This window comes from Anoplolepis gracilipes, chromosome 2, assembly GCF_047496725.1.
Source record: "Anoplolepis gracilipes chromosome 2, ASM4749672v1, whole genome shotgun sequence".
Lineage (NCBI taxonomy): Eukaryota > Metazoa > Arthropoda > Insecta > Hymenoptera > Formicidae > Anoplolepis > Anoplolepis gracilipes.
The window spans coordinates 8,205,001-8,231,471 of record NC_132971.1 but is presented as its reverse complement, the minus strand read 5'-3'; the positions used below and the strand labels follow the sequence as shown (position 1 = coordinate 8,231,471).

At 33.0% G+C, this 26,471-nt stretch overlaps 3 protein-coding genes and 1 pseudogene across 7 annotated transcripts in view; all 4 read right to left on the bottom strand.

Annotated features, from left to right (window-relative positions):
• Positions 1–10,928, bottom strand: part of Camta (Calmodulin-binding transcription activator) — a 51,484-nt gene extending 40,556 nt beyond the window's left edge. For 2 of the 4 annotated variants that reach the window (XM_072911442.1, XM_072911443.1), the window contains exons 1-3: positions 10,254–10,926; positions 3,143–3,572; positions 1,457–1,745 (exon numbers count right to left, since the gene is read on the bottom strand). In XM_072911442.1, coding sequence (XP_072767543.1) covers positions 1,457–1,745; positions 3,143–3,367 — 514 coding nt within the window. In that variant the 5' untranslated portion in view covers positions 3,368–3,572; positions 10,254–10,926. Of the gene's footprint in view, positions 1–1,456; positions 1,746–3,142; positions 3,573–10,253 lie in introns of all 4 variants that reach the window. The other 2 variants (XM_072911441.1, XM_072911440.1) reach the window with 2 other exon arrangements.
• Positions 10,929–11,880: 952 nt separating this feature from the next.
• On the bottom strand, positions 11,881–15,365 carry Ap-2mu (adaptor protein complex 2, mu subunit). The gene is made up of 5 exons (XM_072911446.1): positions 15,208–15,365; positions 14,202–14,582; positions 13,855–14,105; positions 13,522–13,778; positions 11,881–13,442 (listed from the first exon to the last, which is right to left on the bottom strand). The coding sequence occupies exons 2-5, from the start codon at positions 14,539–14,541 to the stop codon at positions 12,962–12,964; spliced, it is 1,329 nt and encodes a 442-aa protein (XP_072767547.1). The 5' UTR covers positions 14,542–14,582; positions 15,208–15,365; the 3' UTR covers positions 11,881–12,961.
• Positions 15,366–18,859: 3,494 nt separating this feature from the next.
• On the bottom strand, positions 18,860–24,359 carry LOC140663266 (macrophage mannose receptor 1-like; annotated as a pseudogene).
• Positions 24,360–25,266: 907 nt separating this feature from the next.
• Positions 25,267–26,471, bottom strand: part of LOC140662944 (uncharacterized) — an 18,758-nt gene continuing 17,553 nt past the window's right edge. For both annotated transcript variants that reach the window (XM_072886703.1, XM_072886705.1), the window contains one exon: positions 25,267–26,471. This exon is cut by the window's right edge and continues 4,573 nt beyond it. The gene's annotated coding sequence lies outside the window, so the exon portion shown is untranslated.

Sequence of the window (26,471 nt, the reverse complement as noted above, 5' to 3'; positions counted from 1 at the left end):
AGTTATACATATATACAGCGACGTATACGTATACCGAGCGAAAAATATCGACGTTACGTATTATCGAGGATCAACGTGTAGCAGTTTTATATACATAGACCACTGTTTTCCAATGTGCAACGACAGTTAAATTCATTTGCAACCGAACGAAACAATTTAACGAGCTGTAAAAAAGTGCGACTATCTAGTTACATGAAAAAATGATGTTACAACAATGTTACGTCGCGACACTAATTGCACATATGAATTTTTATTCGAGATATAAATCGATTTTCCATATTTGAAAAAGTCTAAAAAATAAAACCACATCACCGATAAAAACTATTGACGACCAAAAATAAAATCTAAAAAAAAAAACTTTAAAATATAAAATCCATATTTTCCGATTCGAAAATTCGAACTAATATTTATGTGAATAGAAGGATGTATTTTAAGATCCAAAACTAAAACGAAAGATTTAAGGATCCGATGATATTTATAATATCTACTGGTATAAGGAATATTTTATTCTCAAGCATTTTTTTCGAGCTGAATTTAATACAAAAATTCGTATTAAATTTAGCTGTAGCCATATTCTTATCTCACTCAATTATCCGCGCGATAATAGCCTTAAGGAATAGTTACTGCTCCTTAAGCCAATTTACACGGGAAGCTACAAACTATAAAAGTTGTCCAACCGATAGTTTATCGTTCCCTCATACAGAACCGCTTGCTGCTAATCGCGTGGTTTACGGGCCCCAAAGTCATTTCGAGCGAAACTCGAGTGCAGTTTGTGTGCAGTTTCCGTTTCCATCGTGATGAGTGGAAACTTTGGTCAGGCTTCTTTCCGTTCCGGTGCCACCGTTCTCATGCGGCACTGTAACCGTACGCCTTAAAACGCTGGCGTTGTTTTAAACTTCATTGCGATTTTCTTCGAGTCTGAACGCGCGGGGGCTAATTCTTCGCCCGTTTCACCGTTTTAGCTCTTCGTGCAGGAGCGCCATAATTTTCGAGAACTACTTAAAGCTGCCTTGGACAGGCGAGCCTGAAAACTTTTCCTAACGACACAAACAATCGCGAGAACCCTACCGCGACATTGATGCTGATATGCAGTAAGGCTCATACCGACCATTAAGCGAAATTGCATTACTTTGTTTCGCTTTAAATTATATATGAAAATTTTTCCGACCTTCCCTTTTCGCAAATAATTTTATCTTCGTGACAATATTATATTCAATAACTCATTTGATAATTTCATTCAAATTTTCTTTCATCATATTTCAAGATGTAACTGATGATATTAGCTATATCAAATTATATATTAATACACATTTTGTTGTACAAAGAGGGGAGTAAAAGATATATCGTATGTCATGGAACTCTTCCTAATCCAAATGTGAGGGTAAATAATTTAGGAGACGATCGTCCGGGGTTGTCAAAGGTAAGTACAGGTGAAAGTAATGGCGCAAGTACTCACCGGAGATGGGATCTGCGCCATCGAGTTTCCTGTCAGAGACGACGTTCTCGTGAACGGCTTCCTTGCTCGTCCTTGGACGACATCCAGCGGCGGGATTCGTCTCGTTGCTGTTGGCGTCCTGGCTCTTGTACTCGTTCCGTAGATGATCATTTCTCTCGTTCAGCTTACAGGCACCGCCGCTAACCGCGACCTTCGGCGATGACTTGCAGCTGATGCCGCCCGAGTTCCCGTTGATGTTTGCGTTAACGTTGATGTTGCTATTACCGTTGGTCGATGCGTGATTGTCGGCCTAAACGATGCACAAAGCGATCGTAAACCGCAACGAATAGACTATTTTAGCGAGTCTGTCAGTGCCGAGAATATTATTGGAAATACAATACAATGATTTATTCGGTAAATAAATCTAGAATAATTGTAATTGTAAATTGTTGTCGTAAATACTAGTGTACATACACTAAAATCTAAGAGAAGTTGAGTAAAGACTAGATTATCTCTTTCTATTACTTTTTTAAATTTTAGATATTATTTGTATATATATAAAATAGATTTATATAAAAAAGATAAAATAATTATTTACATAAAAGAGATTTAAAATTATGCTAAAAAATAAATGGAAGTGACGCGCTTTTGTAAAATTTATCAACGAGCGTAATTATTAATCCATGTTATTAAAACTTTAATAAAAAAATTAATACGAAATTAATAAAAACATATATATAAATAACATAAAAGTTGCATGAAATCGCGACACTGAATCGTGGCGCGTCCTTCGCAACGAGGAGCGATCTATCCTCTTTAACCCTTTATATTGGAACGAGGCGAGGCTCGTGGTACCACCTGCCACCCATTCCCAGCTGTAATTGAAGTTGTCTCGTTTCGTATTGTAAAGCTATATAAGCGACGGTGCCTTCTTTTTCTCGCGTTATGCCGGCTGGAAAGGCAAGCCTCTTTTAAACCTGTAAGTACTTCGTTGCAAGCTAACTGTTTCGTTGCAAGACTAACTGAAGACATCTGTCCTACGCGGAGAAAGAAAGAGAATACTCGTTTCTCGTACCTTTCTTTCGCACCTTCAACCTCGCATTCAGCGATCATTTGACCTTTTACCGTCGACACGTTTTTAGTAGGAACTTTCCTAATACGACTTCTACGTTTAATCTGGCAGTTAAATCGAGGTAACATCGTCAAGCAATTTACCAGCGGCTCTCGAATGAGAATTAATTAACCGATTGCAGTCTCGTATTGGATATCCATGTTGTATCTCGGAAATAGCACTGTCGCGCGCGTATTTAAGTAGGTATATAAAGTTCCAAATAACATTCTTCCTGAGAAATGCGGTCAAGTGTTTATCACAATGATGATGGACAATAAAATAAAATTTCTAGAACAATTGAACGCTCGCATATATATTTTAAACTTTATATTCAATGTTCGAATTAATCTCAATTTTACGCGAGAATTTATTCTCGTGAAAAGCTCGTAAAAATAAAATGGATTCTAACATAATACGTAGATTCAGTTTCCCGGTAGTTTCAGTTAATGTATAATCAAAATCCATGTTTTCTAACAACTGACGGACTTTTCTGACGGAAAGTAAACATAAACAAGAGCGCCTGCCCGAACAAGTTAAACCAGCTAAATCTACAACTTGCAGTGGTCGATTGTACACGTGTAATGGTCGGTTCTCACCGAGTTGGTCATGCAGGTGGACGAGGTAGATGAGCGCACCACGACGATCCTGTTCTGATTGTGGTCGTTGGAGGCGATCGTGGGAACGGCGGCGTGATTGACCAAGGCGTGGGTGTCATTGCTGCCCGTTGAATTGCCGCCGACGTTTCCGCCGCCGCTGCCCAGGGAGGTCTGCCTGATGACCAGCACGCTGCCCGCCGGCTCCAACACGACCACTTGCCTCATCCTTGTCGCCCGGTACTACCCGGTGGTCTCTGCGGCCACGCCGATTGCGAGAGAGCGCACTCTTCTCCTCTCGTCTGCTCGTCGACAACGACGACGACGACGACGACGGCGACGGCGATGACGACGACGTTAAGCGCGTCGTTCTCCAGCACGACACGTTCGCCGACTCTTAGAGCTCCCACTCGTTCGCTGTCGCCTGCTCCTCCTGCGCGCACACAAACACACCCAGTGATATTAAAGCTCGTCGTTTTAAAGGATGATCCTACCCCCTTTCCCCGCCACCTAGAGCGGATTTACAAGTCCGCCTTCACACGTCGCGAATTCAAGAGCGTACCAGCGTGGCTTCCTTCGGAAGGCGAATCGATGGGATTATTTCTCCCGACATCGTCGGCGGCCCATAGACTCTCTCTCTCTCTCTCTCTCTCTCTCTCTCTCTCTCTCTCTCTCTCTCTCTCTCTCTGCTTCTTTTTTAATAGGTAACTCTCGTGGTACACAACTTAACGACGAAGTAACGACGGGCGTGTGCGCGGTTTAAAGTAAGGGCTGGTTCCAGAAGCTGCCGGCTTTTAGATAATGGCTCGTTGCATGTTCAATACTCTAATGTATATATCTCGTTTCTTTAAGCGAGAGTTTATACTCGTAGTGGAAGATCGATCAATCTTGTCCGACAAATTTAATTTAAAGACTCGCCATCTCGTTGAATTACTTTGTTGCTTTGCAGTTTTTAATTCGTTTTAACGAGTTGATATAAAAAAAAGAAAGAATGTTTTAATTTCCATAAGAGTTTGTATAATTTTTACACTCTATATTTATAACAATAGTCTTAATTTAATTATTTGATTTTTTCATTTTTTTCCTAAAACAATAAAATAGAACAAATAATGATGAAGAACAATAATAAAAATCTAAAATATTTTTAGATATATCCATGGATATATATTTATTATATTGCATAGAATGAGTAAAACGTTGTTGGCCTCGAACTACTACAATCTTGTCATCTTAGTTTAAAGTCCAACACCATTTTCTCGTTTTCTCGACCCATTCGAGCGAAGGGATTTGTTTTCAAGATCTTCGAGCTCGTAGCAACAGGAGATCTCGAAGGGATCGTGACTTAAAATTGGATGGGTTTTGTTCAAAACCATTTGTGCCCGTGTCGCGTGATACGCCGTGAGATGGAAGTTTGTATAGGGAACTGATAACCGTGCTAAAAAGAAAATATTTCTTAAGGCTTATTTTTATAAAGCGCAGCTTCTCAAATTCGAAAAAAATGCGTGATTTAATTCGTAAATTATTTACAAAGTTTAAATAATAATACATTTTAAAAAATATTAAAATAAATAAAAAAAATAAAAAATATAAATTACAAAAATAAAATAAAGATACATAATAAATTATATATTATATTATTATTATAATATAATATAATATACAAATTATATTAATTTGCGCAAATAGTCGAAAAATCGATAAAATAGTTAATATTGTAGAGAATTAATAAATTAAGAACGCTGACAAACATATGTTTTTACGAAACTATTTGTCGTTGTTGATTTTGTGTTGGCAACATAAAATAAAAAACAAACAATATATCTATGATTTGGAACTACTCCAAATATTATTATGATAGTAATCTTAAATAAAAAAAAGAGCTATAATTTGTATCTCATTCGACTAATCTTCGTAGAGAAAATGGCTTTCCAGCAATTAATTTAGTGCAAGATAAAGAAACTAAGAGCTTCAAATTATCGAAAAATTACGTGACAAAATTTCGAATTTGAAGATTTACTCTCACTTGAGTGACTATACGAGTGAATTTTCACGTGAGGCAGCAAGATTATTCATCTTCCTAGACTTCGCGGAACCACTTAAGTTGGCAGGCATTGTCATAAATGGATTTCTTGGCCACTATCATTGGTCTGTTCGCAAACAGAAGCTTGACCTGCATCGTTGCCAATTCCAACACATGTAACAATTCTAACAGTTTATACAAAAAAGAAAACTCCCGATAATATCTATCGTGTAAAAATTAAAAAAAAAAAAATAATCTTTACTTATATCTCTCATATGCTGTTCATATACTACTTTATATACTTATATTCTATATCATAGAGATTGCCGTATATATTTGTTACAAGCAACTTTTATTCCTTTTGTGGATTAAAAAATGACAAACATGTTACATCTCTGCGGGGGCGTATGAAATAATGAAAATACGTCGATGAGAGATGAAAAAATAAATAATGAAAAAAAAAAATAAATTTTAGATTTGGTTTGCTTCATTAAAATTTTTTTTCTACAAAGATAAAAAAAGTATTACATGATACTGATATAATCCGAGAATCGATCAAGCGTTCTAGCTGTAATGACGTGCGTCTCGTCACGCACTCTATCTGTCATAAATGCACACCGTGCATTTTAGTGAGAATTAATGTCATTCGCTTGGCGTATTTTCAATAGATATTAAATATACAGGGTGAATGTTAAAGGCGAGTAAATATCGCGGCCATTCATGTATGGAGCCGTATCGAGCGCGCGCGTAGCGGATATCTGCCGGTACAACGGCACGTGCGACAGTAATAATAGAACCGTCGCCGTCGCGTCGTCGGTGCATTCACACGCGGAGGATGCCTGCCTACTGCTATTCTACAGCACGTTAGGCATACAACTTTTACTGTATAGACTTATGTACCGTTCCGATTGTGAGATTATGGAATTAGAACTCGCATTTGATCGACCGATTCGCGAAAGAAATTAAATTATTGCCACTCCCGAATCGCGCAATCATTTGTATAATAATAATGAAAGGCACTGGCGATTCTCAGAAAATAATTTGAGAAGATATAATAAAAGATGTGATAAAAAATACTGAAGAAAACTTTCTTTAAAAAAATTTAGCTTTTTGAATAACATGGGACCATCTTCTTGTGTTTGAATGTAGTTACAAAAGGTGTAAATTTAAATTTGTTGCATAATTTTTTGAACTTTTTCTTGCTCTGACTTATAGTAAAATAGTAGCTTAAAAAAATAGCGAAGAAGCACATTTTTTTGGGTAATTGTTAAGTGATATTTACGCGAGTCTTTTAAAAGTGAAACACATATACTCTACCTAGATAATCTAATAAATTGCTATTATATATGTAAAGAAATGTAATAAACGCTATGTAAAACTAAGAAATTGTCTTTTCGAGACCAAATAAGTATCTTTTATGAACAAAATTAAATACCTGTTAATACACGTTGTGGATTATAACTGTCACATGTAATCTTTTGCCAGACTATGTACTGTGTCACGTGTAATCCTAGGATTTATTATCTGTAAACCATGTTTTCCAAGTTAAATTAACACCCAAGATGATTAAAACATTTTATTTTGAAAAAAAAAATAATCTTTAAAAATTATGATGAAGAAAAGATGTCTCACGTCAATATTGCAAATATTAGACAATAAAATATTACACAAATGCTTAACTCTGATTAAATTTATTCATTATAAAAGCGCATTGCAAAAATAATATAGAATTTTCTCGTCTGTGGGGTGGTCTTTTGCGTGGAATAAAATCTAACATGCCATGAATGACGTGAATGAAAAAGGAATACCAATCGATGAATAAAATCTAACACGTCAATAATAATATACGGATATAAAGAGAATATGCGACAGGTTTTCTCATCGTGCTTTCATGATCGACGTAGAATTCTTTAGGCCTAGCGTGTCACGCATATCAGTTTCGTGCTGATATACCGTTAACCAGAAATCGCGCAACTAGGTGGCCACGTATACGCGTTTAGATCGATCGATCTCAAGGCGCCCATATGTTGCGCCCATCTTTTAAAAGCGAAATCGCGCCGTGCTTTGGGAATTTGTCGCAATTTGACATTTAGCGAGCACGACATTAGAAAACGCGCGCGAACGGGGGGGGGGAGCTGAAAAAAAATATGCTATCATAAAAGTCGACTAGAAAACTTTCACTTGAATATTTTGGGTGTCACTGTAACAACGAATTTTTTTCTCACTAATCACTTAAAATATTTCATTTGTTTATAGTAAATCTTTTCTTATTTATCTGAAAATATCGTAAATTTTATGTAAATTTTATGGAAAATATTGGACAAATATATTACGATAAAATAACTCTCTAATGACAAAATCGATACTTATAATTTTTTCATAATTTCATAATTTATATTTTATAATAATTATTAAGTATATATGTATATTATGAATAAACTTCTTATATTCTTTTTGAAAAAAAAAATGTTATAAAAATATTATGTTATAAAAATATATTATGTTATAAAAATTCAGGCAAAATAGGTTATCATTTCGTTGAAAAATATCTTGCTGAACACACATTAGAGACTTAGCGTAAACAACAACCGCGAATCACTTTTGACATGTCAGTTGTATTCGAGAGTGAACATCAGTTTCTAAACAGTTAGTTAGGAGTCAGATGTAGTCTAAAGTGATGTTTCTGGGCATGATTCTAGTTATGCAACTAGTTACTATCGTTTTCAAACGTGCTGTCAGAATCCCAGGCGGCAGGAAACGCACAACATGCCACTCTTGATAACAACTGATTACGATGAGCTAGTCAAGATAACGCATAACGCGAACACGTTGGCTTACGCGTTAAAATTTCATTAAATTGTATAGATATCACCGACATCTTTTTTTTCGTTTAAAAGTGACCGATGTATAAACATAATATTATTACAAAAGATGAAAAACAATGATTAAACAGAAAGATTAATTTAAAGATTAAATTAATTTTTCTATAGATGTTCAATTTTCAACTTTTATATTGATCCGAGAGATTACGTAGCATGAAAAACCTGAGGAGAAGAGTTCTCGCTTCAATAAGTCAAGACAGTAAGACCAAGGGATTATAACCTTGTGTTCTGAAAATATTATCCTTCACAAGGTCTTCCAGAGCCTTTAAGGGATGTATCTACAACGCAGCTGCTGTTAGAGGAGATTACGCTGTCTCTGCGTTAACATTTGTGACATTTGCGTTATGAAGAGGAAAACAGCAGATTCCTCTTAGATTAAAGAAATTAATCTTTGTCCAATTATCAAACATTAACACGAAAATTATCAGAGAGGAAAAGAAGATAAAATGAGTTCAAATTTCAAGTAGCAGCGCAAAAATAATTTATATATCTATTTACGATCGAGAGCTTGGAAAAAATAATCTTTCCAGTGTAATTAAGTAAGAAACTGTCAAAATAGATAAGAAACTGTAAATAAAAAAAATGTAAATAAGAAACTGTCAATATAAAAATGCATTTTAGTCTCTAAATATGCGATATACATATTTTTTATATTTTAATTTAAAATATTATAACATATTATAATATATAATATTATAATATATTAACATATTATAATTTAAAACAATTACCAAATATTTTTCTGAAAAATATCTCATGAATTGCATAGAAAAACCAAGTTTTATTTATTTTCATATTCCAGATTCGTCTCTGTGGCAATAAAAAGGCGGAATTTACATTACATTTATTTTCCTTATCTATTTTCATTATCTGTATAGCTTTGAAAACTAAATTCATCGAAATTAGACTGGTGATAAGATTTCAAGCTTACATACAAAGTTCTTTTAAAGCTGTGACTTCAGTTTTTCCACTGGGAATTATCTTTCATAAAAATCGACGTGCTCATCCTTGACAATAAAATCCCATGTGTAAACTTCACGAAATATCGCTATTGTATATCTAAGGCATCGATGCAACAGCAAACTGAACACAATATTAGTAATAGATATTTTCAATTCTAATCGGAACGAGTGCTATTAAAAGCACTTTATATAAACTGACTTCTTTAAAAATAGAAAGATATTTAATCTGTCCATAAAAGAGCAATGGCCCTACACAAATTTTTAATTTCTCATTTTATATCTTTTTACTTTTAATTCGAAATAATCTATTTTAATACACAAATACGTTTCACGCGAAATAAGAGCTAAAAATACAATATTGCAATAAGTTCTCGATTAATCAAGCTTGATTACTCTCCTCGGATCGATCAAAATCGAATAAATCTACCACGCCGTGAAATGAATTTTCGCGTTAAACGATTCATCGTTTCCGACAAAAGCGAGGAGGTACGTAAAACGTTATCTCTATCGCGATCGTTATCCACGATCCGCGCGTCCACCTCGAATACTGCTCGGATGTCCGATGCCGCACGTGCAAAGCGCGAGATTCCTCCCTTACGGATGGCGGCGAGCCGCGGTTTTACGGGTGTGTGCGCTAAAAATAGCGGCACCCATAAAACTGCTCTCGCTCGCGAGGTCCGCCACGCGATTTCACGACTATATGTACGATTATGTCTCGATGGCGATACACATCGTTTATATGCTCGTTGTACATCTTTTTGTATATTTTAAAGACACATTTGTACTTATATATATATATATATATACACACACATACACATACAAACACACATATGTAAAATATATATTGTGAAGAGAACATGTATATAAGTATTTTCTACATGTATGTAGTTCTTTATTTATTGCAGAAATATTCTAGATTATAAATATATATACATATATATATATGTAATATTTATAAATAAATATATACATATATATATTTACAGCGTTTTATATGTATATATATGTATAAGTATTTTCTATAGGTGTAGCTCTCTATTTATCCCGGAAATATTCTAAATTATTTACGAAACGCGCAAAAAGAGAGCTGCACGACGCGGTGTCGCGACGCCAGTGGTCGGATTCGAGAGAGAGAGAGAGAGAGAGAGAGAGAGAGAGAGAGAGAGAGAGAGAGAGAGAGAGAGAGAGAGAGAGAGAGAGAGAGAGAGAAAGAGAGAGAGAGAGAGAGGTAAAGAGGGTGTACTCACGAGGTCCGTGCTCCGAATGAGAACAGATTGCCCGTCGTCGAGGGCGATCATTTCGGCACGGCGCGCTTCCCGGTGCGCGTCGGCGTCCCCTCTTAAAGCGTCCTCTTCTCCACAGCGTCGTTCACCAGCGGCGACGGCACCTTCCTCGGCGCGACGACACCGCGACGCTCATGATCGACGACGACGACGACGACGACGATGACGACGACGACGACGACGACGACGGTGGCGGCGGCGACGATCTCGTCTGTATTAGGTACCTCGTGCACGTCGGGCAGCGTCGTGTACCTGGCTGGTTCTCGTACGTGCGATGCGTGATGACGAGATGACACACTCACGCAGGTAGTCGTCGCGCGATCACGCGTGCCCGCGGCGGCCGCGGTCGATCCTCGGAATCCATGACAGGTATACAGAGAGAGCGATACGTTGTACGGAGCGGTGCCAGACGCGAGCGTGGACCGCATGCGCCGCGCCGGGACGGAAAAGTCATCGCGCTGTGTGTCGTCGCGAACGCGCCCGGCACGTAGACGAGAAAACTCGCGCCCGGAAATTCGAAGCGTTCCCGCCCGCGCGATATTACGTACTTCGCTTCGCACGTGACGTAGCGCCAAATTAACAAATTACAGAAATTTCTCGACGATGAATGACAATCTTCATATTATTGCAAAGAGTTAACAGACTCTCTCTCTCTCTCTCTCTCTCTCTCTCTCTCTCTCTCTCTCTCTCTCTCTCTCTTTCTTTCTTTTTTGATATAACATAAATTAATAAGTACTGTAAGAGAAATACCATTAAAAGTATCTATCTACGAATATCGCGTTGTTATATTGAATCGATATCGTGATATAATTCAGATTGAAAATTATATTCAAGCGATATTAACAAGTAGAAAATATAGAAAACATACCGCGAAAGAAATAGGTCAATTACTTCGTTGGATGCACATCGTTGAATCTATTGAATCTTGAAATATTATCAATTATAGAACAACACTTTTTCAAATATAAAACAACTCTTTTGTGTTTTTCAAACTCCCGTCCATCGAAGTTTGAAATGTTCTCGCGTGTCGCTCAAGCGAGAGATTGTGTGCATATCGATATGTTTCGATAAATATGCATATCGATATCTCCTCAATTTCAAAAAGCGCGCATATATATGAACTTAATAATCTTCTTATTAATAATAATCATAATAATTATATTTTTATGTAATCTTTATAGTAATCTTCATTTTTCCGTATTTCTTTTTAACATTACCTTTTTATATTTTTTAACATTAATCACTTAAATAATTTCATGTTTTTAATATTTTATCTTGAAAATTGTTTTTCGAAAGAACCATGTAATTATCATATTGATTAAAGACGTATTTTATATTAAACGCTGATTATATAACGCTTTTATCTCTAATTGTATGCGAATAACACTTTTTTTTAGACTATTCAAGCACAGATTATGTAATTTTATAAATTTCTGATTAGTAAAAGCAAAACGTAATTTCACATACAAATTAAATTATAACACTTTATTGCCTTTGCAAATCTATTCTCCAACTAATTTTATTACGTATGATATATCGAATTGTAATTTCAAGGAAAGCAGTATAATTAAATTCACGCATGAGCACACAATTTATTTTACATATATATTTACGCATGTGAGCGTTCTTTTAGAGAGACAAAGTCACTTACGTTCGTACAATCGATTAATGTTTCTTTCTATTTTCATGCACAGATAACAGATTATAAGTATATTTCATTGAGCGCATCGCAATCTTATATAAGTGATCTGTCACATACAGATTTGTTTAAATTCGCTCAATCTCTGGTACTCCAACGAAGTCGTACATATACATATGATCATTAATCATATAAGAAATGAATAATTAAATTAAATCATTTATATATATATATATATATCGACATATTATAATACAAAAATTCACTATCTGTTAAAAGAAACATTCATTATATGTATATTATCTTACAAATACATTTATTTCAAGACTGTAGATCATTGTAATTACTGTACTAATTCCAAAAACAAATCAAAATGTTTGTATTACCTATCTAAAGTAATATAACATATTTACCATTTTTATTACTTTTGCATAAAAGTGAAACAAGAACAGATAAAAGTTTATTTAAGAATGATTTAAGAAAACGTACAAGTTCATGATCATATTTAATATTTTCAGCAACAAATTTTAAAAATCTTATGATTCATAAAATCTAGTTTACAGCGATAAAGTAGCTAAATTGTAAAATGAATTAATGCAAAAGAAAAATGAATATAAAACAAAATAAAATCTACTTGCTATTATAATTGTTTAATGTTTTTCAATTTTAAGAATCTATTCTTATTTTGTATTCAAAAAAAATGTATTTTCTTTTAACACATTATATTAATATACTCAAATAAAGACAATTTAAACAAACTTCTTATTAATACAATATAATATACAAAAAAAATTTCTTATAATTTTAAAACATGTACTACCATAATGAAACTTCTCTTCCGATATATTGTTCGTAATTTCACTACATGTCGTGTATAACTCGAGATTAGCCGTCCGAACATTTTCAGATCATTTCGCTTCAAATATGCGCTACAATGAAATAATATCGAGAAATATCGATATTCATAGTCGCGATTTCCTCATTGAGATTTACTTCTTTACAATTATTTATGCCTTGACATTACTTGGAGCTATTAACACCGTGTCTCGTATAAGCCACTGCGTCCTATGTAGCGGACCCATTTAATCACATCGTGATCGGAATAATTCAATTTGGACTCGAATACTTTCAAGTAGCGTACTTTGAAGCCGGAAGGCGCAAACGGAACCTCAAAGTTCATCGATATTGGCGGCCTCGTCCATTTTTTCTTCGTGTCCGTCTCTAGCAAATCGATCTCGGCGGACAGTTGCGTCTCCTTCATGCCAGCCATGCGCTTGATCTTCCATACGATCGCATTCTCCGATGCCTTGTATTTTGCCTTACCTTTCAGACATATCAACTGCACACCAGCAGTGTTCAATGGCGTTGGCACGCGTACTTCTATTTTCTGTCCCAGCAATGATGGCTTGAAGTTTGATTTTAGAACCGCTTTGACCTCCATCTTCGTGCGGCCTACCTCGCGTACTAATGGTATTACACGGAAGGGCAATGATATATCTTTCGTGGTACGATATCTGTAATAAAGATAAGAAAATATAGTACTTTTACACTACAAAGATATTTGCTTCGTATACTTTTTTTATTGTGTCTCACCTCATCAATTCAAATTCACCATCCGGTGGTATAAAACTAATGGAATGCTCCGTCTCAAATTTGCTAAGTTTAACGCACTGATGGAATTGGCAGTCATCAATAACGACAACCGGTTTGCCGGATCTAGCACCTGTGGGATCATCTCCACCGCCACCGAGTCCGCCGCCTCCTTTCATGCCCTTAGATTCCATAACAATCTTATCGTTAATTCCAAACTTGCATTCCGGCATACCAGACAAATAGGATTTCATTACAACCTGAGCAAAAGATTTTTAATTAGAAATTTGTAACAGTCTTACAAAATAATTAAATTTTTCAATATGAATAATTTACTTTTCCAGCAACGTGTGCGCTAAGAACCTGGCCCTGAGGACTCATCAATAAATTCACATATTCAAGTACATCTAGGAAGAGTTCATTGCGTCTGTACTTAATACCCTCTCGTCTCCATCCAATCTGACCAGTGACTTGCGATGTTATTTGAGCCTGTTCCTCCTTGGTAGCTGATTTCACTCCCTGTTGAGTGATAAACGTTTTCAACACTCCTGTGTCACAATTCTGTGGATATCCAAAGTCGAGTATCTCTGCAAGAAGATAATGAAAATAAGACAACAGTTACATAATTGTTGATGTATATTAATATAATTATTAATTTAATTTTCGATTGAATTTACACTAACCATCAAGTAGCTCATAAATAAGCACAAAATTGTTTTTGATGTTTTCTTCTGATATCTTGCCAAAATATGACTGCATAACATCTATGATCTTCAACAGCAATTCAAATACCATAGCTGCGTTAACATTTTGTTTGGTGACAGCAGCTAACCAAATATTAGCACGCTTTATATGGAAAAACGATGTTCTGGCAATGTTGGTTACTGGAGAACGTACTTGCTGTCGTGCATGAATGACATTGACGCGAAATGCGTCAACTGCATTCCGGCCAATATCATCTCGATACACTCGGGAGATGAGTACCTCCCCCTTATGATTGTAAACAAATAAACCTCCAATCATTTTGACAAAGGCTACTGTTAGCCTATGGATTTAAAATCAATCTGCAAAAAGAACCAAAATATTATGAACAACGATAAAAGATGTACTCTTAGTAGTTTTAAAATAATAAATTTCTATTATATAATAAATAAATAGATAATTAAATTTTTTCTACAACTGAATTTAATTTCCAAAAATCAAGCAGTCAATAAATCTACAACATTTAGAGATAATATATTTCCAAATTTCTAACAAGAATACTCCAAAATTCGTGAAGTGCTGCAAAATGTACGTTCAATATTAGAATGATACAGTATTGGCGTATAATAAAAATATAATAACCTGACATTCTTTTTGAAAAAAATGTTTGAAAAACCGCATAAAAGTAATCTTGTACATCGTTCAACGAGAAGCCATTAACGAATTAGAGATAAGGGAAAGATATGCATGCGCTTATTATATCGCGAGATATTCGTCGACTCGTATACTTTCTGCGAGGTAGAAATACGCGAGTAATGACAGATAAACGTCTCGTTTTTTAAATGACACTTGCAGCTCCGTCCGTCCGGTATGTCTGGCGAACGGTTAATATTATCGATCGGACGTGGCTCTTTATGCCCGAGTCGCGCTCGATAAGAGAAACGTCACGAGACGCCGGCGTCGAGAAAGACCTGGAGTTTCACTTACACATAACTCCTCGAGGATGGTTCGAGCAAGAGTTCTATCTATAATTCTCCGTAATCGTCCTCCACGATTTGACACCCCGAGTACAAGCAAGCTAACGAACGGGCGAGTGACGGAAGTAACCACCCACCTACTTTTCGATGTTGCCAATAAGACACGGACAATAAGTGTCAGATAGGTTACAAACTCGATGTGTAATATATACTGTAACGCCACTTGCGGAAAGTGAGAGAAAAACCGATCGGTAACGTCACCGTTCTTCAATATCTTCCGATTCTCATCGATTACGTTATTCATCATCGACGATAAAAGACTACTATTTACAGATAATTTTTCATCAAGTGGGCTCGGGAATAATTGTAATGCACTAATATTATCAATCGTTTTGGCTGCAAGGAAGATAATTGCACACATAAATTATTTTAAATTTTAATTATACTAAAAGTTATTTCAATAAGTTAGTTTCTTATTTTTATAATGAATTATCGTAAATTTAATGATTTTAAATTTTTATATCTAATACATTGTTTTATTATCGAAAATGTACAAACCTAAAAATTATACACTTTTTATTAAAATCACTATTCTATTTATCAACTAACAGAAGATTCTCTATCTGTAATAGAGCGCAATAAGTTTTTTTTCAATCACTTATTATTCCTGTAAAAAATTATCTGTTAAAAACATTTAATATAAGCATCAAGTCTTATGAAATACAGCACATCGAGATGATACATAGAAAACTATTAGCTAAGCGCATAAATAACTTTATTTTTCTCTTTGTCTAAAAAAATAAACTATAACTTCAATTTAAATAAAATAATAATTAGTAAGTAATTAAATAAAAATATCAATATATATATATATTATTAAATGTTTTGATATATGACAAATTTTTAAAAATGTTATTAACATAATAATATACATTTAATTTTTTATGAAAATTGTGCATATAAAAGTTGCACATAATTAACGTAATTAAGTGTGGAAAAATTACGTGCTCTTGAAGAATTCTTTTACTTATTGGAAATATTTCAACAAAATATTATTTATCAATACTGGATACTTTTATGTTCAGGAATAAATAAATAATAAATTAATAAATTTCTTTTTTACTGTAGACACTTCACTTTTACATATAGAATTTATTTTACTGTAAAATTAATTAATAAAAATTATTTAAAATATTACATAACGTACCTCAATTGTTTTATTTTATCCAGAAAAGATTATTTTATTTTCTATAATTATTTTTTTACCAAAAAAAATTGACTTTTTCTTTTCTATTTTTATTTTCTGTTTTTATCGAAATAACATCTATATATCCGTACATAAAAATGCATATATAAAAATATTTTAATACAAAAATATGCAAATATTTTATCTTTATTTATATTAAGAAAATTGCCTTTCAAATTTATTTTCTTATATAATTAATGATGGATATATTTATTCATAAAAGTGTTAAGAATAGCTGAATAAATTTGTTTAATATATTAATAATAAAAAATGTAGTATATCATTTTATAATAAATCATTTATTATATTAACAATATGTTTATATTTTTATATTTTTAAAAAGTACATTTTATATTACATGTGCGTAATATGTCTCTTTTTTATTTTGTGTGTGTCATACTACTCTAATACTATTCGACTTTAATAAAATAAGAAAAAAAATATAAGTCGCCATATTTTTTGTAGTAATTAAATTTTATTATGTTGATTTATTAATATTTAAAAAGAAAGTTTTTGATTTTTATTAATGCAATCATATAATTTTATACTCTTTTAAAGATAAAATTTTGACATAAAGTGATACGAGACTTGTATATTTTCTAAATTTTTTGCAGTACTAAATATGTATCAAACATTGATGACTTTGCATACCGACAAATATACATATAAGTTTATGTGTTGATAAATGTGCAAACAATTGTTATAAAATTATGTAAGCACTACTATATAATTAATAATATCTATCGCTTTAATAATATTATAACATCATCAAAATTGTTATGTAGAATGAAATTGCTCTTTTTTTGTAAAAACCTAATTTATAATGAGTGATATACAAACCTTTATAAGTGAAATGTTGATATACACACTTAAATTATAAGATCTCAATTCTCGAAAAGTACACGGGAGATACTGTTCCATTCATTATTAATCGATACAATCTCGATAGAGACTAGTTAATTTCATTTAAATGTGATTATCAAACATCAATTCCATCGGTTTTATTTAAATGTATTTTAAAATCGTCGTAATTTTATTTACGTAGCTATACAAGAGGCAAATCAAAATAGCTTCTTGATATAATTTTCTTTTAAACTAAAAGAGATTTGAAATAAGAAAATGAATTGAAGAGGTTGTTTATTAGCTTAAATATAAATATTGAATTTGTTCAATAGTTTATACCTTTGCTTCTATTTTCTTTACTTAATATTATTTATCTATTTTTTACAGTTACAAGATGATTAATGCACACAACTACCTGTTGATTCTGCGCGTACGTGAGTACCTGTTGATTCTTCATGCACGTAACCATCTGTTGATTTTATGCGCATGTAACCAATCATTAATTCATCGCAAAAATATGATCGTGGTCTCTCAAGCATTTTGTAAATCTCTGGAATTTATCACAAAGAATCAGGTTCGAATAACACAATTAAATAAAGAAAATAGGAGTAAAGATAAAAGTTATCGAATAAATTCAATATTTACATTTAATCTAATAAACAATCTCTTTAATTCATTTTCTTATTTTAAATCTTTTTAATTATTCCAAAAAGCAATCTCGATTTGCTAATTTGAAACTCCTATCTATTAACAGGAAAATGATATTAAATATGCCAACTTGCCATTAGCACCTTTATTTTTGAAAAACACTTATAGCAAGTCAAAAATCAAATACACTAGAATTTGTTGCTAATTAATTGTGCAAAGATACTGGAAACGGGTTTTGGAAAGATTACATTATTATACAGATTAAGCTGGCCGTGTGCGGCCAGCTTAAGTCTTTAACAGTTGGAGTAATAGAAATATATTTTGAGTAAAATCTAGCAAAAAATTTGTGTACTATTAATTTTTTGTTTTTATTTATGTATGTGCAATTTTTTATAATGGCTAGATAGCTTAAGATTAAGCTATGTATAATAGTTAAATGTCTCGTATACGATTTAGTATGAAAAATCGTACCGTGTGCGGCCAGCTTAACACACATACATATTATAAACATATGAAAGTAAAATCATCAAAAATAAATCCAGAAAATTTTGGCCAGTTTATCTCTTAGTCAGTTTCAGAAAATTATAGTCAATTTATTTTTAAAAAGTTATATTAATTTAAAAGGTAACTAAAAGTACTTAATTTAAAAAATGACTGAATAAATAGGAAATTTAGAATTTAGGTAGCGGATGGCATTGTGTGCCTAAAGGATGTTATAAATCATTTTTAAAACTAAATATTGAATTATTTTTCTAATACTTATAAATTATCTTTATACTATTTTATTTACTTACAAGATATGTTGCATTTTTTAAATGTGTGAACTATTACGTTTAAAATTAATTCATTAAATTATAATTACAAATATAAAAATTGTGTATGTATGTTGCATGATACACACATAACAATTATTATTTAGTTCTCATTCTACATTTCGGATATTTGCAACTATTTCTATTATAACTATTATTTCGATTGTAAGAAATGAGCCAGCATTTCATTATCCTTTGGTACAATCCATTGTATTTCTCCGCCTACATAACAGGAAAAATTAATTATCATTCATACAACTTAATATATTATATATTAGTTTTTAATTTTTCCTTTTTTTACTTGTCACACTTAGTATGATTTAAATACAGATAATAAAACTTACATTGAGAAGCATAATCTTCCGTCCATCCTGTCGAATTCAGTGCAGAATTCATTTCTACTAATCCTCCGTAATTTTCGACAAAATATAAATTTCGTTCTCCTTTTAAAGATGTAGAGAATAGTTCCTCGATAACATTATAGTCCGCTGTGTGTTTTTGGCCTTGACTAACGACAATTGCGAACGCTTCATGACCGTCATTCCTAAGATTTTGCAAGTTTTCCACAGCAGTTCGTAAATTTTCCTTGTCATTATCCTCGACTATGTGTTCTCCATCCGTCACGAAAACTGTTAATACACATTTAGCACACATATATTACAAAAATATTTATAAGAAACAAAATAATACAAAATATTATAATTTAAAGTATTGTTTATTCAAGTTGTACACATCGACAACTATATTATTATACATGACAACATTTTCCAAGAATTTAAGGATATACAAAATGTCTAATTTTTGAAACTGAATTATTTCTCTTTTATTGAAAAAGAGTATATCTTTAAAACTTATTTCAATTAATTTAATTTAAAGTTGCAATTGCTGATGTAGCCTTCTTTCTTCTTTTTCTTTGTTGTAATACTAACATCAATAATATCTCACCTATAATAGCTTGTTGTATATTCGAAGCGTGCACGGCATCAGCTGATACGAGAGCTGCATTGATTAAATCTATATCTTTTCCGACAACTCCATCAAGATCTGTAGGCGATCCACACAATTCGCGAGCAAATCCTTGGATAACGAGACGAGAATATTACAAATATTCGTTTGATTCAAGGCAAGAACTGTTTTAGCTTTTTGCGAAAAAGTAATCATGCCCATCGGATGATCGTGTGACAATCTGTCGGGTGATTAAACTGGTAAGAAAATTCTTTAGATTTTTGTTACAGATATCATTTAAATTCAATCAAACAAAATTTAAAAAAATAGCAATTTATTTCGCATGTTATCATATAAATAAACTTTTTGAGCTAAAAATTGTTAAATTAATTTTGGAAAACGAATGTTTAATTTTGCTGAGATAAATGTTCGCTGTTTAAATTTAATTATTCTTAAATAAATTAATTCAAATAATTCTTACGGGAAATATCGACGAATAATGGTAGCTGCTAGTTTCATTTCTTCAGCGAACCAAGAATTTAAGACGCTTAAACTATCATCTATTACAAATAATAGGCCAGACTGCTTGCCTTTAGCCAGTTTACGTATTCTTTCTGCTAAATCTGTAGCTTGTTGTTGAATATCTGTAATGAAAGTTATACATTATATATATATATATATATACATATATATATATATATATATATATACAAAAATATATATATATATATATATATATATATATTTCTATATAAAGTAACAATTAAAAAGTCGTTTAAACCATTCGGTTATTTTTTTAAAAAAACTGAAAAAAATTAAATAGTTTTGAATCTAAAAAAACCTATCAATTTTATACAATCTGTCATATATCTGTATTTTTATTACCCATCAATTTTTAGCACAATACAAAAATATAAAGCATTTTGATAATAAAATTTTTCATAAAAAAAATGTAAAACAATAGTAAACAAAATTTGATTATCAAATAATTTGATTTTTAAATTCTATCCATTTGTTTTTAAATAAACAGAGAGAGAGAGAGAGAGAGAGAGAGAGAGAGAGAGAGAGAGAGAGAGAGAGAGAAAGAATAATTTCGACAACTTTCTCATTACAATATTATTCTCTATAAATTTCATATAAATATTCTTTTTTTTTGTTAGCACACTTTTGTGCAAATTATCTTACGTATACACACAGATTTTACTCAACTAACTGATAAAATAATTGATATTTTACCTATACTTCCTTCGACTTTGGTTTTGTTCACATTTGTGGATATCGATTGCATATTTCTGTGAGCGGATAAATTGCAGAGGACATATTGATTGGTCGTGTTGCAGGGTAAACCATAGAACAAGGGTGTACCATGACCTTCGCGATCCAAATTCAGACAAATCTCGCGATCGGTATAAGGCCAAGAACCGTCGAAGCACTAGGCACTTCCGGCACCAATGTTGTTCCTCGAAAGAACCTCGCCATTCTCATCTACCCATTTTCAACCATCTTTGGACATAACCGTTCGCCCACCGACCCAGATATGGTTTAATCCTGATTTTATTTGAAACGCAAAATTAAATAAACATTAAATCTATAAAATGATCTAAATAAATGATATTTAAATTAGCTAAAAATATGCAGATATTCTGAAAAAAATTTTTATATTTTTTTATATTATGTATTATATAACTTTTAATATTATATATTATATTATTTTATATTATTTTTATATTATATAATTTTTTTCTTTAATGAAATATTGATATTTGCCAAAGTATTTTTTTTTACTATTATTTCCAATATAAAAATATTTTATTGTAATATTTTATAGGTATAGTATAGGTTTATTTATATTATATTTTACATACTTTACCTAATTCTGTCCTTTTCTTTAATACAGCGGATAAAGTCTTTGCGTCTAATATACTTGCTATACGACCAAACTTGCTTTGGCAATAAGTTTCGCCTTCGTTCCATGTCATTTTAGCAAAAGAAAATATTAATCTTTTATTATCGATTAATATGCCCCTCTCATCATCTTTTACTATTTCTGAATTCACAAGAAAACATTGTATTTAGATTCTTCTATTTATAACATTATTTAAAAAATTAATTAATGCTCTCTTTCTTTAGAAAATTATATTTTCGTAATTATAATCAACTTATTTAACACTTGAAAAAATTCTAAGATAATTTTGCATATAATATACTAAGGTAGAATTATTTGAAGAATAATTATATAAGCAACATATAAGCAACTTTGAAGAGCACATTGTAATAAATTTCGATTTACCATCCTGGCAAACAAAAGGCCTCTTCTTTTGACAGTCTAGATCGATAAAAACCGGAATTGTATCTCCGCGCAGAGATGTCTATCGAGAATCAGACACCTTTCCTCTTGATAGAAATCATTGGTGTTCAATAATCGTGATACGAGGTGACCGTTCGACCAAGGTGGATACGAAGTAATGTTCGACTTTTTTGACAGTAGTGTAAATCCTGATGAAATCCACGTGCAATCAGTACCATCGACGCAACGACCATCCAACCATACACTCTCCATAGCTGTCAGTCATGGAAGACAATTATTTACATTTCAACAAAAAATATTGACACGAAATAATTATATCATATGTATACAATATATTAATTTAACTTATATAAGAGAAACAATATATCCACAAATCCAATATATAAAAAAATTTTTGTTGCAATTTTATGAAAATACAATTCTAATATTTAAAATTAAAATTTCTGAGAGCTAATCGTATAAATTCGTAAAAATAACATTCATCGATATTCTGATTTTTTTCTATTTTAATTTATAAAGTGAATGCAATATGCAAATTGTAAATGATGCCTCATTACACGGTCTGCTCTGCAACATGGCATTCGCTATGAAAATGGCCGCCTCATTGGTGAAAATCATAGCGAGATGTTTGCCCCTCTTCTTACACCGCAGACTTGCGTCTTTCCACGTAATGCCACCCCCGTTGACTTTTCGCACCCCTTCCGCTCTTAATTTTTCTTCATCCTCATCGATGACTTGATACAACGTGTATCGTTGGCCATCGACAAAAACACTGTTACCCTCGATAATCTTCTCTGTCCTTTAAAATTGTGAAGTATTTTATCTTTATTAAATTTTTTAATGTCACTTATTAGTTATATATTTCTAAAAATTGGATTAACATAAATCGATTCTAGTTTGAGCGACATAAAAATCTGTTTTCAAATATTTTATTTAACTTACTAAATAAATAATGCAATGTCACGGGCTAAGATATTCAATGCGTGATATACTCGAGAAAAGAAATAGATAGAAAAACGGAAATAGATATAAAAGAAACAGCGTATAATGCGATTGATAGTGCGAGTCATGCCACCTGCGTGACTTTTAATGAAAGCAACTGATTAAAAGTTAGCGTAGTAGAAATTATCGCGGATGTAGCGATGAACGCGGCAACAAATATCGCGATGATTTACAATCGTTTCTAATGCAAACGTCCGAACGAAACGAATTGCGTTTCCTTTGCTTTACGCGACAAACGTCTTCTCACCAGGTCTCATGCAGATAAACGGTTTACGGTGATGGCAAGTATCCGGCACGAGAACGGAAGTGTGATTTAATGTGTCGAACGTGAGACAGTTCTTCTCATCGTTCCTGTGATTATCCGCAATGTGCCAAGCGGGATAATCTCTAGTCATCAAGGAGTCCAATATCGACGTGTCCCCTTTTTTCCTCGTATCAATCCAGGTCCAATTGCTGATTGAATCCTTCCTCTGACCTCCTATCCAGAGACCGTCGTATCCTAAGCAATTGTAATGCGAATAAAATACAATGTTAATTAATTAAAAAATTGAAAGAAGTTGACAGTTTGACTCATGCTATGTAAAATATTTAATTTCGATTCAATCTATTTTATATATTATTAAAAAAAAAATATGTATCTGATTTTTAAATTATAAAATCAACAAATTTGAGAAACGCGCAGAATATTATTCCTTTTATATTTGAAAAAAGAGAGAGACGGGATGAAGAGAGAGAGAGTAAAGTGATAAGACGAACGGTAATTTGATTCATCGGATAACATTCGTGCGAGCCAATCCTTCGTGTCCTCGTCGAACACTGCCAATGTGCTTCCAGTATCTGTTTCCGCCCCTCGCGTTGAAGGATCCGGCAAGAATCCGTTGTATCCCATTTCCTGCTCTTCAGAAGCTGAGAGAGAATTTAAATGTCCGTAAATGGGACAGATTGATTGCGCTTCGTTCCACAGAACTCGTTTGCCAATCACGAAAAATTCCCACTGAATGTCTTCGTTTCCATTTTCCATTTCATGTCAACGTCCCTCGGAATGTAGGTGAAATGATCGATGATTCGATTGCCTGACGTTTCTATTGAAAGTATCGTTCACTTTTATTCGCTCTTAAAAGACGTTTCAACTTCGTCTGAAGTGGATTTTAAAATCTCCTCGAGAGATGAGCACCCAATCTTTCCAATGAGTTCGGCAAGTGCTTTCGATCGAAGACTATCTCACAAATAACAATTCTTTTTCATTATATAATTTCGAGTATAATTAAAGCAATTTTATGTGGAATTAAAATTATTGTATAGCTTAAATGTAAAATATATGTATATAAAACTTGCATTTGTAAAAAATATTATTTCAAATGTATTAAGTTTTGACATGTAATACGTATTTCTTGCGATATAATTTTATTTAAAAAAAATTTTAATGAGCTAAATTTTTTGAAAAAATCTGAATCTCGATTTTTACAAGAAATGTTACATTATCTCGGTCCTACCTATTTGGAAAGTTGTAGCTATCCAAAAAATGCAGATGAAATAAAAAGCTCCGGAAATCATTTTGAATACAAATAAGTACGAATGCCGATAATAATACAAGTGTACCAAAGAGAGCGACGTATAAAGCGGAGAATTTATGCTCGACTAAAAGGTCGATCTAGTCGATTCGGAAGTTGACGCTGTTCAAAACGCGTTTGGACCATTAACGAGATGACGGCGGCCGTAAGTAATGAGCGTTACCAATCAGCTGGTAGTGCTCGTGATAACGGCAGATCGACATATGTCCTCCTGTTCTCGTGTCAATGTCTTCATAATTCAATTATGTATCAACAAATCGTTTGCTTTATCAGAGTTTCCCCCTTCTCTCTTTCTTTCCCTCGCAAAAATATCGAGGCAAGTCATTATTTTCTGCAAGTTGTCAATTTTTGCTATCATATATCTTTGTAAAAACTAATTGTAAATCTTAATAATTAAATTAAAATTTTACTAAACCTGAGAAATTAATTAAAGAATATATTTTTGACGATCTTTTAACTCTGCATAAAGTTTAGTTTATGTAAAGCTCTTCTTTTTAAATCGCTTGTAATAAAGATCGTCTCTAAATGCGATAACCCTGGAATACTTTATATAGACGATAAAGCACATATACGTATATACAACTCAGGTACAACAGTTTATAATGCTATAAAATGTCACTTGCTTCTAATGATTATTAATATTACGTAAATTTTTTTTCGGAACGGAGAATGTATGTATAATATAAAATCAAAATCTTGGTTTGTCTCGAATATATTTTATTATACATACATTATTGAAAATATATACATGGTAGACTGCAGCTTTTCGAAGCAGCGAAGTGTCAATATAATTAGCTACATTCGTATGCGAATCTGTTTATTTTTTTTCCTTTTGTTCGACGACGTCCTCTCGATAGCCAAGGTCTTTCGAGGTTGTCGGGAGGCACGTGTAGGCCGACACGTGTAGACCATGGATGTACGTGAAAGATTTTTTGGAGTTTCCGTTATTTCTTAAAACAGCTGATTGATAAAGGCCGATCCGCTCGATTCGATCGATTCGGCAAATCGTCCTTGGTTTATCACGACTATTACAAGACTGATCCGTTAATCCGTCGATAGACGCAAGCGGATATGAGGATACTTTCGCTGACTTCGATTAATATCTGAATCTTTATCTTTCTCTCTACACATTCATACACGCAAACACACTCACGTACACCCTCTTGCCCTTTCACTCTCGCTCGCGTTTTCTCTTTCTCTCTCTCTCTCTTTTTTTCTTTCTCTTCCTATTCACAGCCTTCCTATATTCAAACCTACTCAGCCTTCCCTCTTGCACAGCCAGACACTTACTCGATCATTCGGCATCAACGCTTGGATGTTTTATTTCCTTAATTATCGTTACAACACACGATTCAAAAAACGGTGACAACTGCGGATTATTATAATTAATTAAATTGTAAGTGGCGATCATCGAAAGTGTGTGATGGTACTTTGTCTCTTCTCTTAGAAATTCAAGCGAATGTCATTTATCTGAAAATCGTCAAAGCAAACTCCGCACGCCTAGATCAAAGAGTATTCCCGATAGGCGACTCTGGCGGTTATTAAACTGCGCGATTTGTTACGCAACAGCAAACACAACGTAATTAACAATGACAATGATGTCGCGATCGATCAACAACGTCTATAATAAACGTCTTCGCAAACTATCCTCCGGCGATCATCATCAGCGCGTATCGCAGTCTGCCCTACCTGATATCCGGATGCCGAGTTAAACCTTGGTTCAGCCAAATAACATTCTATACAAGTGTTACAATCTGTCGCGAGACGAATCGTTCGTAACAATTTCATTGGATACACAGAATCATTAATCTTGTAACATTTCAGGCACTGCGATTGACTTTGTATTTTGGAGTTTAACTCGCGCAAGTCCAATGGCAGGCAGACGCAGGGCACTCGGGA

Bases quoted from the DNA above. Each gene is read 5' to 3' on its own strand.
- Ap-2mu (XM_072911446.1), bottom strand. From the start codon at position 14,541: ATGATTGGAGGTTTATTTGTTTACAATCATAAGGGGGAGGTACTCATC. The intron at 14,106-14,201 runs GTTAGTGTAAAT...ATCTTCTTGCAG, and splicing joins TATTTATGAGCTACTTGATG to AGATACTCGACTTTGGATAT. The intron at 13,443-13,521 runs GTGAGACACAAT...TCTTTATTACAG, and splicing joins GGTGAATTTGAATTGATGAG to ATATCGTACCACGAAAGATA.